Consider the following 14922-nt stretch of genomic DNA (forward strand, 5'->3'; position numbering starts at 1 on the left):
TCTGCTTCATGGCTATTTAGTGTTGAGTGAGTTCTATAATCAGTGTTCTGATACTCCCACATTAAAAAAAAATATGTCCAACATATATTCTTCCCAAGAAAAGCTCTATAACACAGGTTACTATTATTACCCTTCTATAAAAGTGGATGTCTTATGATCATATTTTTTCTTTTTACTCTGTAGTGGAAGGAAACATTCTCAACTGATGTAGCAAGAATCATCTATCAATAGAATAAAAACACAAGTTTATCAACACATTCTTAAGAATCTCAGAAACAGAACTGTCCACATGGACAACTTGGATTCACGATGGAGATGGCATCATAGAGAAGTAGGAAAAGAGATAATTACTTAACAAATGGGACTGGAGAATTGACATTCCAGAAATAAAATACACACTTGCATTCCCACATCATTCCATATGCATGGTCAACTCTAGATATATTAACCATGTTAATATTTTAAAAGTAAATTTTAGAATGATTAGTGGAAAGTATTGTAGATAGCTTTTAAAACACATGAAAACACATGATCACATGAGAAAAGATTATTAATTTGAGCACATCCCATTAAAAACATCTGGGGTTGGGGCTGGAGCTCGGTGGTGGAGAGCTTGCCTACCATGTGCAAGGTCTGGGTTTGATTCTCAGCACCACATAAAAATAAATAAATAAAATAAAAGTATTGTTTCCAAATATAACTAAACAATATTTTTTAAAAACATTAAAGACATCTGTATGTCCAAAGATGTCTTAAACAGGAAGACGGGGTGCTGTGGGGTGAAAAAGAGTGCCCAGCGAAGATGCTGCTGGACTTGTGGGAAGAGCCTAAGGAGCAGCTGGCCTTCCTGCAGAAGTGGTAGTGGAGTTTGAGTGGATCGGGGTGGAGTTCCTGAGGCCAGGGACCATGCCCAAGGTCTATGAGGGCGCCGCCAGAAAGCTCAACGTGAGCAGCAACACTGTCCAGCATGGTGTGGAAGGGTTGACCTACCTGCTCACTGAGAGCTCCAACTCATGATTTCTGAAGTGGATTTCCAAGACTCTGTTTTTCTTCTGGGATTCTCTGAAGAACTGAGCAAATTATTGCTTCAGCTTTACCTGGACAACAGAAAAGGGATCAGAACTATGCTGGGTGAATTGGCACCCAGCCTTCCCAGTTACCACAGCCTTGAGTGGCGACTACATGTACAACTTGCAAGCAGAAGTCTCAGGCAACAGATTCAGCCAGTAGTGACTATCAAACTACACCTAAATCAGAATGGAGACCACAACACCAAAGTTCTGCAGGCAGACTCAGCCACCCTACTGCATTTAGTTCAGCAACTGTAACAATCCTTGGAGGAGATGAAAACAAACCACTGTAGGAGAGTAGGTCACAACATCAAGTAGGACCAAGTGTTAAGGTCCTAATGCCTTTGACTCATTTGTGAATGGATGAAATTCAGGAATTACTTTTCAGAATTAATTTTTATTAATTGGTGTTGATAAATGCATCTAGATTCCATGAAATTCCTTTTCCTATTCCAGGATATTGAGGTCATGGTCAGAAGCTCAATCAGATTCCTTTTCTGGTGCTAAATGTGGTCAGCTTCTTGACAGATTGAAATGGAATTTTGTATTTTAAATGTGTAAATAGGATTGAATCAACTAGAAATAAATCTATACTGTTCATATCTTCTGTATATATAAGTAATACCCCGGTTTTGGTACATTTTTGTCTGCTTAACTAGTATTTTCCTCCTTATTGATCAATTTTGAGAATAAAATTTACAGCTAATTCCTTTCCTGTTCAGAGTATTTATAAATAGTACAATATTTCTGACTTTTAAAAGCATCTCATGATGTTACTAGCTACAGAATAATGTAAAGTGAGTATGAGTTTTTTAAATTATATGCCCATATAGTTATGGAAAGTTCATGTATTTTTCTTTGAATGTAAACATAAGTAGTTTTTACCATATTGCTGAAGTTTGACTTATGGTTCATTGATTTAAGTAGTACTCAATTTTGTGTGATTGTTAATAATATTTCCACAAGGATTAATTTTTCCCATATACCCAAAGCAACTAAGAGACACACTGTCATTTACATTTGTAAATAATGGATACAAGAATAATGTAATCAATGCTTGATTATACGGGGGAAATGATGTCTTAAACTAAAAATGTTTAGAAATTTAAGAATATATTTTCAATATAACTGATAGAGTTTCAATATAATTAACACACTTGAAAATTAAAAATATGTAAAGATAACCTACAAATTGGTAAGAAAAATATAATTAATCTAGTTAAAAATGACCAAAATATATGACCAGAAATTTTACAAATGAATACAAATGACTATCAAACACAGAAAAGGAATGTAACATTATCAATAACAATAAATATAGACCTCATAATGAAACAGCTTCTGAAGGTTTTATTGCCAACAGCTTAGAGACCGTGAGAAAGTGCCTGGACACCTCCAGGGAGACTAGACCCAGGGCATCTCACATGTGATCGACACTTGTAGCAACTGCTGCTGCTTCTAGGAAGAGAGCTGGGTGTGGTCCCTGGGCTGACCTCTCATATGCCCTGTGACCAGCAGCCACATTCCCAGCACATATACCACGGACAGTCCCACACAAGGGAGGCCTGTGCCTGAAGCTTGTAGCAATGAGGTTCAGAGCAGCAAAACCCTGGAGACCTCTCAAAAGTGCATAAGCAGGAGAGTGAGCAAGGCAACCAGGAACATCCACAGGCTGACTCCAGTCAAAACCAGTGAGCACAGTGGGTGAGTTTAAGGACCACCACTCTTTGATGGCTATTTTTATGTGTCCAGCTGGCAAGGTTATGGTCCCCAGTTGTTTGGTCAAGCATAAGTCTAGATGTGGAAAAATACTTCTTAGCTGTGATTAACATTGACTTTGAGTAACACAGGCCACACTTTATAGTGTAGGTGGACCTCATCTAATCAGTTGACAGCCTGAGGAGCAAGAACTGAGGTTCCTAAAGCAGAAAAGATTATTCTCAAGGCTGAAACATAGAAGACTCACCTGAGTTTTCAACCTGCTAACTTATGGAATTGACTGGAGATTGCAGCATCTACTGTTTCCTAAATTTCCAGCCTGCTGACAAGTGCCATGGATTTCAGATGGTCTGCTCCCATAATATGAAACAACACATCAAAACTAATCTCTCTCCCATTCTCTCTCCTTATCTCTTCCCAGACTACACAGAATGCAGATACATTCAACAGAATATTTTTGTTAAAGGATCACTAAAATGTTATACATTTATATGCATTTGTACACACACACACACACACACACACACACACACAAACACATACACATATAATGTTAGGAATACTAACAGCTTCAATAAAACCTTAAAGAAAGTGAGAGAATAAGAACTCCTAAAGGTGAAAGGAGGCAGGGGAAAGCATATACTTCCATGACAGTTGTTACACTTGAATTTTCAAGGTAGGTTTATGAGAAATAACTAAAAACTTAATAAAAGCAGGCCAGTATGGACAATGTAAGTGTGTTATCAATGTGAGTTATGGGCAATTGAATCTTTGGCATCTGATATCTTTTGAAACATGAGAAAATAATCAATGTTCCAATGATGTGCATGGATTTCTGGGGGCAGTGGATGGAGGTGGAAGAGGAAAACAAAGGCCACATGCTGAGGAGAGGCACTTTCCCACACCTGTGCTCATTTTTCAGTCATCTGACCAGCGAACAGAACAGGGAAATCTTGGCTGTCCCTGGAGTCACCTGGGAAGTTCTTAGTGCCTGGATCTCGCCCCCAGACATCCACATTTCTTGGCCTTAGAATGAGTTTAGAAAAGGACATATCTGAAGGCTCACCAAGGGGTTCTCAGTGCAGGACTGGGACTCCCTGCGGGACAGGATGCTCTCAGGCTGCAGGTGTCTGAGCTCTGATTTAAAGTTAGTTTCACGCAAGTGAAGAGCACAAGCAGATCTGCTTTGTACAAAGAGTACAGGGCAGAGGGTAGAGGACAGATGATCAAGAAGACAAGCTGGCAGTCGCAAGGCAGTTGGACTCCCTTCTTGGTGACTTTGGAGAAAGGTGAAGCATTTGGAAGCAAATGTGCTGACAGTGCGGTGTGGAGGCCGAGAGGGGAAGATGCTCAGGGGTGTCTGGTGGGACCCAGCATTTCAAGCTGGTGATTAGGTAGGTTGGTGATAAGTAGTGATGGTGAGCAGATTGGAACCCCTGGCCCTTTGATGTGCCAGCTTTGCAGTGCCTGGGAACTCTTTGCTGCAGAAAAATATTTGTTAATCATTGGATGGCTTGAGAGAAGGTTAAAAGCAATGAGTGATTATGGGCATGGTGACATATTCCTGTAATCCCATCTGCTCAGGAGGCAAAAGGATCCTGAGTTCAAAGCCAGCCTCAGCAAAAGTGAGATGCTAAGCAACTCAGTGAGACTCTGTCTCTAAATAAAATACAAAAAAGGGCTGGGATGTGGCTCAGTGGTTCAGTGACCTTGAGTTCAATCCTTGGTAACCTTACTCCCCCCCCCAAATTTTTTTTTAAATAAAAGCAATGAGTGATCTATGGGTTTCCTCCCAGAGGGCTGTTCAGGAAACTTTGCTTCTCGTTCTCTGGTTCCTTGTGCCATGTCTGTTGGTGGCACAGCTTCTCTAGAGCAGGATTAATAGTTACTATGAAACCCACAGACTTCTCATGAGTTGTTCCACGGGGCCAGTTGCACTCACCTCTGTCTTCAGGTTTCCAAAATGCTGGTGTAGTCCCATGAACATCTTCTTGGTTTTATTTTATCTGTTTTTAAACAAAAGTGAGGATCTATTGAATTGTCATCTAAAGTAATTAGCAAATAACATTTTCCCCCTTAGTTCACAGTGTCACAGCAAACCACCTAAAAGATATTCATGAGCAGAGTAATTTTAATATTAATAAACCTAATGATGATTTAAAAGCAAATTAAACATTTAATCTTTCATTAATTCATAACATATGTATAGAAAGCCTAGTTATTATGACTTCAATAAAAGGTCTTTTGGAGATTATCACATTTTATTTGGAAAGAAACTGAAAGGCAAAAGTTTCTAAATCTAACTCGCAGTTCAAATCTTCCAATTCCTCCTCCTTTTCTGGAGGCAGGGTGAGGCTTAAAGACTTCCTTTCACTCCTTTCTGTTCTCTTATTATGGACTTCCCATCTCCTCCTGGCTGATGATTTATTTGAGTTTCTTAGGATGGAGGAGGAATAATCCAGGGGATGGGAAACAACCTTCAAGAGCTGCAGCTTGACTAGACAGCACACGGACAGGTACCTGGGTGTAGAGCTGCAAGTGCTGGGTCCACAGGCCCCCCCTGCAGCCCCAGACACAAATGTTTGCCAAATTAAGCTCAGAAATACGTCAGGATTTTTTTAGGGAGTTAGGAGTAGAGGAAAAGCATCTCTGATTTGTGAGATCACATGAGGAGATGGTTGCCTGCGTCGCTGCTCTGTCAGGTCACTGGCTCTGGAATAGAGCTAAGTACAGAAAAGGTCAGAGCCCAGTCAGAGGTTGCCCTGCCCCTCGCCTCCCTGTAACTGTGCTTTGGCAGCCTGCACCTTCTGATGGACTCAGCGCCAGTATCTGCAGCTGCTCAGTCTGCCAGAAGAGCTGTGTGAAGACAGGCATGTCAGGAGGTGTCAGGAGTAGTAGGGATGAGAGCCTGGGCCTGGCTCCAGCACAGGAGAGAGTCTGAGCCTCACCAGGTTGTAGAGATGGCTGCATGGCAGCCTGGCAAAACTCAACTGCCCTGCACCCTACACACACCACAAGTGCAGCATAAATGGAAACAGACCACCCTCTTGTGATTGAGACATGACCTGGTTTCTCTACCTTTGACTTAAATTGTTTCTATGTTCTTTGCAATGCATTTTCCATTTTCAGAACAACTAACCATGAACATACATGGGGCTATCACAGTCAGGCACATCGTTTCAGTCATCTTTCTAAGTTCATGTAGTTTTAAGTGAGAAGGGTTAAACGTGGTCTCAGTCTAAACTGTAAACTAGAGTAATGCTAATAGAAGCCACCTCTGGATTGCAAATTCACCAACGGAGGAATCAACCAATTGATCATAGGGTATGGATAAACAGGGATGGGCAGGGGATCATTACACCATCTTATTTACTCCATTATGATCCCTTCACTTGTAGTGATGTGTGAATGCTGGGTAGCTATTAGGGATCACAATTCAAAGTCAGTGTTTGAGAGTCCAAGTCTGTCTGACCCCAAATTTAAGGTACTGCACTACAGTCTACGGATGTTATTTATGGTCCTTGTATTTATTTTTCACTGATATTCTTAAGAGTGGAGATGCATTTTTTTTCTTTCCACTGATAGCATCTATTGTGTGGCACTTAATAGTTCTTTAAAAATTCTTTCTGAATAAATGACCAAAGGCACACACTGGGAGTTCCCCCATCCCACTTCTGGCTTTTGTGCACGTTGAGCCTTCAGACAGTGAGAGGATGAGACGTATCTTCTTCCCTCCTCTCAAAAGCCACTCATCGTGAAGGAAAAAGTACATCCTCACCCAACTCCATGTTCACTGAGAGGTTCATGTTAAATGAAATAAGCAAGACTCTGAGAAGTGAAGAGTTATATGTTTTCTCTCATCTGTGGGAGTCAGAAAAAGGGAACAAGGGGATCTCATAAAAATCTAAGGGAGATCAGAAGGCAGAGGAAAGTCATTGCAGGAGACAGGAGGGGATAGCTAGGGGAGATACTGGGGAGTGAAATTAATCAAATTATGTTATGTGGAGGTCTGCATATCAATGAATCTCACAATCATGTACCAATAAAGATTGTAAAACAATAACTTATACAAAACAGGTGAATGGATAAAGAAAATATGGCCTGTATATATACTGGGATACTATTTACCCATACAAAGGAGAGAATCCTGTGGTTTGTAGCAACATGGGTGAGCTTGGAGGACATGATTTTAAATGAAATATGTCAAGGCACAGAAAGAAAAATGCTGTATATTTTCCTATGTGGAAGCTAAAATAGTGATGTCCTAGAAGCAGAGAGCAGAATAGTGTTTATCAGAGGCTGGGAAGGGTGAGGGTTGGGGAGAGGATTGTTAGTGGGTACACAAGGTCTTTGGAAGGAGCATCATAATGCCATGTGCCCTAGATGCTGGCCATGAATCCACAGGACTTGTTTGCCCAACTGGACTTCAGTCTTATTCTGATCCCATCTCTTCCTTCTATACCCCTCTTTCTCCTTTTTGAAATGGAAACGTTTACTCTGTGCCATTAAATATTAGATATATGCAAATTGCTTTTAATCTTTACTTTTGTAGCTAAGAGTTTTCCTTGAGTCTCTGATGAGATCTTGGACTTTGGGGCAATGCTGGAACTGTTAAGACTCTGGAGACTCTTGGAAATGGACTAATGTACTTTGCATTGTGAGATGGGCATAAGTTTGGGGGGGCCAGGAGCAGAATGCTATGGTTTAGATATGAGGGATCCTCCCAGAGCTCATGCGTGAGACAATGCAGGAATTTTTCAGAGGTGAAATGAGTGGGTTGCAAGGGCCTTAAACTAATCAGTGGATTAATCCACGGATGTGGATTAACTGGGTGGTATTTGTAGACAGGTAGGGGTGTGTGCCTCTGGGGTTTATATTTTGTCCCTGGTGAGTGGAAGGCACTGCACTCTCTGCTCCTTGGTTGCCATGTCTTGGGCTGCTTTTCTGGGCCATATCCTTCCGCCATGATGTTCAGCCTCACCTCAGGTCTAGAGCTATGGAGTGGCCATCTGTGGACAGAGACCTCTGAAACCACGAACTCCAAAAATCTTTCCCTCCTCTAAATTGTTCTTGTCAGATATCTTGGTCAGAGCTACAAAAAGCTAACTGAAACTGTGAGTATAGGGAACCGTGGGTCAGGTGGAATAACTTGCAATGTCCAACAGCCCAGCAGGGTAGCTGTGGCTGACAACAATTAGCAGGGAGGATTTTTAATGTGTCCAACATTAATGATGAATGTCCAACAGAAATGATGAATTTTGGGGGGGAGGGGTGATAGATATGACAATCACGTTGATTGAATCATATTACACATTTTATCCATGTATTCAATGTACAATTATCGTGTGTTAACTAAAAATAATAGTAAAAATAAAAGACCATCTTGTACTTCTAAAAATTTTTATCGATGTCTTATAGTTATAACTAACAGTAAGATTCGTTATGCCACATGGATGCATAATTCAATCAATCTTATTCCCCAGGACCTTCAATGTTCTATCTTGATAGTTTCCCTCGTTCTGCATTTTTTGTTAGTCACTCCATTCTAAAAGAATCATTGTGGATTACAACTGAAGAATGGCTTTCTAAAGACCAACCCAGCCTCTTTCTAGAGTGGCTTCTTATTCAACGGGGACTGGAAGGGTACATCCAGGGTTCCTGCATGTCTCCTCTCTTCCACTAAAGAGACCATCTACAAGACTGAGAGCCGCTTTGAATATGATGTTTGGACCCAGTGGGTCTTCTGGAAGCTGGGTGATAGATGTGGGTGTTTTGATTCCTCTGAGCTCATTCCTTGGTCCGTCTCTAATCTTGAGGTGCTGAGCGGCAGCAGCAGCAGCTTCTTGATCTGGGGACGTTCCTAGTGGCAGCAGAGGCTCTGTGGATCTTGAGTCAGCTGGTGACGGAGTCTGCTCTCTTGCCAGCCCAGTTTGGCAGTTTGCTCCTGGGAGTTTTTCTTGAGGCTCATTCAGCCTGGGACCCCACCCTCCAGCCCTTTCCTCAATGTCCTGCATTAAGTCTTTTTCCTCCTCAGTCAGCTAGACTGGATTCCATTGTCTGCTCTGGGCCGTGACTCATACTAATTGGCACAAAAGTGGGGTGGTCATGACTTTGAAGATTGGAGCCAGGCTTTGAGTTGGTTTCCATTTATACAGATAAGACCTGCTGGCCCCTGTTGATCCCATCATCCGACGTCCTAGTCAGTCCAGTATTCTGATTGCTATCTGGGCCTTGTTTCCTATTATGGTAGCTATGCCGTGGGCCCCCTAGTCCACTTTAGTAGCAGCATCTTTAATTTTATTTCTGACCTGTTTCTGTTTTGCTTTTCAAAGAGGCTACTATTTGATTTTTTTTCATCACCAAAGTATTTTTCAGGGTTGTGTGGAAAGTAATGTACTCTTAGCAAACATAGGGTGTACGTGAATGGGTCCTAGGTGATGGGTTCACTTCAATAATCTCATCTCTATACATCTTTGAATCTTTCCTCTACCTTAGGCCAAGGAATTAGTATCTCAGCTGAATTCATCTCAGGCCACCATTGAGTACAGGTTTTGATCCACCAAGAAAGCAACTAATTAAGGTTCCTCCTAGATGCTTGAACCAGTACTAGCATTCAGAATCTTTTCCAAGTATATTGATTTATTTAACCTCAAACAGAGTTCTATTCTTCCATCCTTGGTATTTTATTCTTAGCAAAATATCCAGATTTTTGCTGCTATAAGTTAGCAAATTATTTTTTATTTCTAAGTTTATTTAACCCCTTTTCTCTTTGGTTTTACCATGTAGTTGGCTCTCTACAACTGGTTGGAAAAGTGCTTTCAAAGAAAATTAAGTTGTTGTTGCCATTTTATCAAGAAAGAAACCCTAATTTGAAAGGTCTCTGGGTAACATTTGGTTGCCTTGCCCTGTTCAGTCTCAACAATTGAATAAAACTACTGTCTCTGATTGGGCCCTTGAGCAAACAAGAGGTCTTCGGCTTGTCTAGGCTACTGTGCTGCCACCTCTGTTCTGGGCTTTTATAATCTAGCATATGGAAAAGACCCAGGAGTGCAGTGGCTATTCAGGATGTTGTGCAAAGTCTGCAGCAAGCTTTGAGAGGAGACCCTATAGTTTTGAAGCAAAACTGTGCCCTCTTAAAATAACTGTCTTTATTTTGTTCAAAAAAAAAAAAGAGAGAAAGCTATTGGCTAGAATTGGGTTGTCATGATCACTGAATGCTTCACCATGATTCACTAGAGAGCTGACCTGCTCATTTCAAACTGAAAGTTTCTTATCCAAAAACCAAAAAGTCACTCATGTTCAAGATCATTCCATCCTTACATGGACATAATGGGCAGGGTTCTGACATGACCCAAAAGCAACAGTAAATTGAATAAACAGTGACTGGCTCATATTGTGCTGCTCTCTAACCCCACAACCATGGCTTGGTGGTAAATTTCCCGTGATCAGTTGGCAGAGGGAAAAATATCTATCCTGGTTTAGATATGCCAGGATCAGCTGGAGTCACCATGCAGCCCTGTGGCCTCATGCAAGGAGTCCCCGCCCGGAGGGCTGTGGGGATGAGGGATGAGTCAATAAACCCTGGGGGAGGAAAGAAACAAAGAGAGGAGACCTTCACTCTTGCAATAGAAGTGAGGGTTGCCTCAGTCAGGGGTTGAATCACGGAGTGACAAAGGAGGTGGCCTTCTGGGCATAGAGATTTTAACATTTTATTGTGGAAAATTAAAAACACAAAAAGAATGGAAGAGTCTAAGTAGTAATAATAATAGTATAAACCCCACTTCCTCCCCCACACAAGGCACCCATCACTCAGCTTCAGAGATGGGGCATGCATGACCGATCCTCTATCCCTGCCCTCTTCTCCCCACCCTTCCCCCTGGATTCCTTCAAGTCAAATCTGTCTTTCAGTCCACTTCTTTAATGTGCATTGAACTTATGCTAACACCTTGCACTCAGTACTTCAACATAAGCTCTAAAAATGAGTGCCTTTTGTTTTTATAAGAACATAACCATACTATCACTTCTATCCAAAACACATGAATTTCTTAGCATTAGCATCCAATTTTCTCTTAGTATTTCATAAGTGTTTTTTTCCCCCCTTTCTTCCCTGGGTTTGTTTGAATCAGGTTCCAAACGGGGCCTGCTCATTCTTTCTGGTTGATAGGTCTCGAGTCCCATTTAATTTATGACTTTCTCCCTTTTCTCTTTATCTTCCTCTTCTTTTTTTCACGTTCTCTCTTTTCTTCTTCCTTCCCACCCTCCCTCCCTTCCTTCCCATTATTAGTGAGGAAACCAAGTCATTGGTCCTGTAGAATTTTCCCACAGTTTGCATTTTGTTGGTTGCAATCCCCTGATGCTATTCTAACCTGTTCCTTTGTTTCATGTATTTCCTATAAACTAGTAATTAAGTCTAAAGACTTGATGGGATTCAGTTTTGTTTTGTTTTTTTGTTTGTTTGTTTGTTTGTTTGTTTTTTGGTGCTGGGGATTGAACCCACGTCCTTGTGCATGAGACATGAGAGGTCGGCCCTCTACCAACTGAGCTACATCCCCAACCCTGGGATTCAGTTTTGATATTTGGGGCATCGGTACTCCGTAGGTGGTACTGTACTGTATTTTTCCACCAGAAGCCACTTGTTGTTTGGCTGTGGTTTTTCTCTTTCATGTTAACCAGTAGGGGCAGCATGAAACATCCACGAGAAATAGTGATTTCCTTTTTCTTTCATTGTTTTCTTAATTTTTGGAAGAATTATTCTCTGAGTAACTATTTGATAACTCAAAGACAAAACTCCTACAAGAAAGGCAGCCCTATTTTCACTTGAGGAGGAAAGGGTGTTTAGAGACTATAACCTTGGCAAGGGGTGCTTATCACTGTTCAACTGATGATTGTGTCTTTTCAGTGGATGACCCTAGAAGTGCACATTTTTTTAAAAAAATGCGGAGTTTATCATGAATTCATATTGGTATTTCAAATTCAAATTTAGGTTTGCAAAGTTGCTTTTTAATTTTCTATTATATCTTTTTCTCTCTAATGTTATAAGGTTGTGTTACAAGTGATAGTAACATAAATCCCTTTTGCTTTGGGAAGTTTAGCCTAGAGCCTGCTTCTCTAGCTCTCCTGAAGATTTTGTAAGTGTTTAAAATCTTGGGGGAAAAAATCCTTTCTCCATAAACCATTTGAAGTGGATCTTTTCATCTTCAACTGAATCCTGACAGGGCAAACTGCAGGCAGGTGGGGAGGGGCTGTTCAGGTCCCTGTAGTGCAACTGCTCACAGCTACACCAAAGGATGTCAAGGGTTCTTCGCTGAAGGAATCACAAAGGCATTAAAAGGAGAACCACATTGCTCAGTCTTTTCTATCTTTGTACAAGTCCTAATTCACTAAAATGTATGTTTCTCTTTTTCAAGAGCATTCTCTCTCTCTCTCTCTCTCTCTCTCTCTCTCTCTCTCTCTCTCTCTCCTTATTCTCCTTCCCTAAATCAGATTCTGGAGAACACATTAGGTCAGACCCAGAGCAAGTGTACAGAGTCTTCTTCTAGCTCTGGACAAGAACCAGTCATTTTAGCAAAGGCTGCCAGAGGGCATCCCATCATCACATCAGGGTGGATAATGAGGCATCTTGGGGGCGAGTGCATGTGGTGTAAGTGTCGGAAAGCTGCATCTGTTGCTTGCTCCGAGGGCCTGGAGGATTGCACTGGGCCTGGGGCTTTGGATAGGGTCAAGTCACATGAGTACGACATTTTCATAATATCCTTCTGCATCTTCATCATTGGAACCGACTTTTCCATCTGAGTTAACTGGCAGCTGTGTCTTCACCTCAGAGTAGACAATCAAGGCATGCTGGGACGGAAAGAAGACAGCGGAGGAACTTGAAAGGGTGAGAAGGAAAGGGCTGGAGGTGGTGGTGACAGAGGGAAATGAGGCTCACCTTGTCCTCTGAAGGCATCCAGGGGGTGTTACCTGTGGAGGACAAGGGAACCATAAGAATTCACTTAGAACCCAGTCTGCCAACGTATTTCCTAAATCTGGGGGTCACTGGGCCCTCCCCATCAATGTCGTGTCTTCCCCACCCCAACATATCTTTTGATTTTCTATTTTACCTTTCTTTTTCTTTCTTTCTTTCTTTTCTTATTGGCTCATATTCTATTAGCCATGCATAGCATTAGGTATTTTACCATTTTTTTTTAATTTACCATTTCTTAACTAAGCCCTCTGCAAGTTCTTCTCAAGCTTCATTGATCTGTAAAACTCTCCCTCATCACATGAAGAAACTTCACTTCTTCTTCTACCAGATGTTGAGAGAATATTTTTCTCCTTGTTTAATTCTTTGTACTTTTAATTTAGAGTACATCCACCACACTGTCCTGGGTGGTTTGGCAAGTTCTCATAAAACTCTCCATATGTGTTGCCCGGTGAGGAAAACTCTCACGTTAGCATGTTCTAGTTCTTGATTTTATTGCTATATATATTTTTTTAGAGGTGGAGTCACAGAGAAAGAAAGTTTAGCAGATGTGATTTCTTGGATCACGAATATTGGTATTTAAGAGTCTCGGGTAAAAAGGTAAATTGTTAAAGCACCATAATAATTTTATGGAGAACTAGAACCTGAAAAGGAGATATAGCTTGGGGCACCTGAAGTTTCTGTTTCACCATGTTCTTACCCATACACTTTTGGAATTACAGACATTGTTAGTGAAGTGATAAAAGTGGTGCACACTTTCCTCCTGCAAATGGACAGAGCTTTGCTTATGATCTCAGGGCCTTTATGAAAATCTGAAGGAACAAGTAAAAAGGGTTTTCTATAGCTCATTAATACATCAAGTGCCTGAAATATAACCAATCCATTAATAAAAATGGTGTTTGGGCCAGGGCCTTTATGAAAATCTGAAGGAACAAGTAAAAAGGGTTTTCTATAGCTCATTAATACATCAAGTGCCTGAAATATAACCAATCCATTAATAAAAATGGTGTTTGGGCCAATATGTTAAGGATAGAGTGGAAAGATGATTGAGGAAACTGTATAAGACAGATGCACTCAACCAACCCAAACAAACTGATAGTGGTTCTGATTCTACTATTCAGAGGGTCCTGGCCAATGGCTGGTTCAGGGAGCAAAGAGACAAAGCAGATAATCAGGTGATACATTATTGGTCAAGCAGGAATCGGTTATACAAGCAGCAAATATTTAATCAAGACAGAAGACTTTGTCTTATCTTTGTGTTTCACAGGCTTTGTGACCTTGGGAAAGGACTTAACCACCATTTCATTTGCAAAACAGGTTCAGTGTTAGATTATGAATGAAATTCCCACAACTCACAAAGATACTAGATGAGATGAGATACCATATTTAGATTTATTAAAAAATAATAGTTTGTTTCTTTGACTCTAAGAGTCTGGGTTAATCAACCAAATTAACAAAATATATATAGAGATTTTTTTTAAAAAAAATTGTTGAACAGATTTCTTTAGAAGGAGAGATCGGTTTCTGTGCAATGAGTTTCTACCCAGAAGCTTTATTGGGAGTGTGTGCGTGCGCGTGTGTGTGTGTGTGTGTGTGTGTGTGTGTGTGTGTGTTTAGGGAATGGGGAAATGATACTTTATAAGCCCCCAGCGTGGTGAAGGAGCCTTCAGAGATTGATCTTAGAAACTGAAAAGTGATTTCCCTGATTTGGAAAATAAATAGTGAATACCAAAAAACAAACCCAAAGTGGACTACAGGTTACAACTGACCACAGTAATGTCCAACAGCAGGTCTCCACTCATTTGAGGGTCTTGAAATGGGATCTGAATGAGATTCAAGGAAATGAAGGACTGCTCATTCTGGCCAAAAGGGACTAATAGGACTGGATTCACCTTTCCATTTTCAACCACCAGAACACAAACAAACAGATAATGCAATGTTTTTCAGGCATTTGACAACAGGCAGTCCAGGACCCAGAGCCAGAAAAGAAAGCCAGTAGACAGCGGAGCCTTGCAGTTTCACAGTCTTGCCACTTGGGGGCAGTTTCTACCCTGCAGCACAGGTTGGAGAGCCCTAATAGAGACTGGTCTGCTCTCTCTGACTTCAAGTGACAGAGACCAACAGTCCTGTTAAACTTAGTAGCTAGAATTTCTAGGACAGAGTACTAGAGAG

General features: G+C 41.1%; 2 protein-coding genes and 1 pseudogene across 6 annotated transcripts in view; 2 read left to right on the plus strand and 1 right to left on the minus strand.

The window, feature by feature from the left end:
- The window catches only part of LOC144368757 (Fc receptor-like protein 3), a 611935-nt gene that overhangs the window by 68310 nt on the left and 528703 nt on the right, over positions 1–14922 (plus strand).
- LOC144368448 (Fc receptor-like protein 4) overlaps positions 1–14922 on the minus strand; it is a 52763-nt gene that overhangs the window by 21633 nt on the left and 16208 nt on the right. For 2 of the 5 annotated variants that reach the window (XR_013428202.1, XR_013428204.1), the window contains 3 exons: positions 12718–12749; positions 4732–4795; positions 991–1097 (listed from right to left, as the gene is read on the minus strand). Coding sequence is in view for 2 of the 5 variants with exons in the window: in XM_078027325.1 (XP_077883451.1) it covers positions 12513–12629; positions 12718–12749 (149 nt within the window). In the remaining 3 variants the exon portion in view is untranslated. Of the gene's footprint in view, positions 1–990; positions 1098–4731; positions 4796–11033; positions 12630–12717; positions 12750–14922 lie in introns of those variants that run through there. The other 3 variants (XM_078027325.1, XM_078027324.1, XR_013428203.1) reach the window with 2 other exon arrangements.
- On the plus strand, positions 803–1388 carry LOC144368450 (COMM domain-containing protein 2 pseudogene; annotated as a pseudogene).

Source organism: Ictidomys tridecemlineatus, chromosome 11 (genome assembly GCF_052094955.1).
Source record: "Ictidomys tridecemlineatus isolate mIctTri1 chromosome 11, mIctTri1.hap1, whole genome shotgun sequence".
Taxonomy (NCBI): Eukaryota; Metazoa; Chordata; class Mammalia; order Rodentia; family Sciuridae; genus Ictidomys; species Ictidomys tridecemlineatus.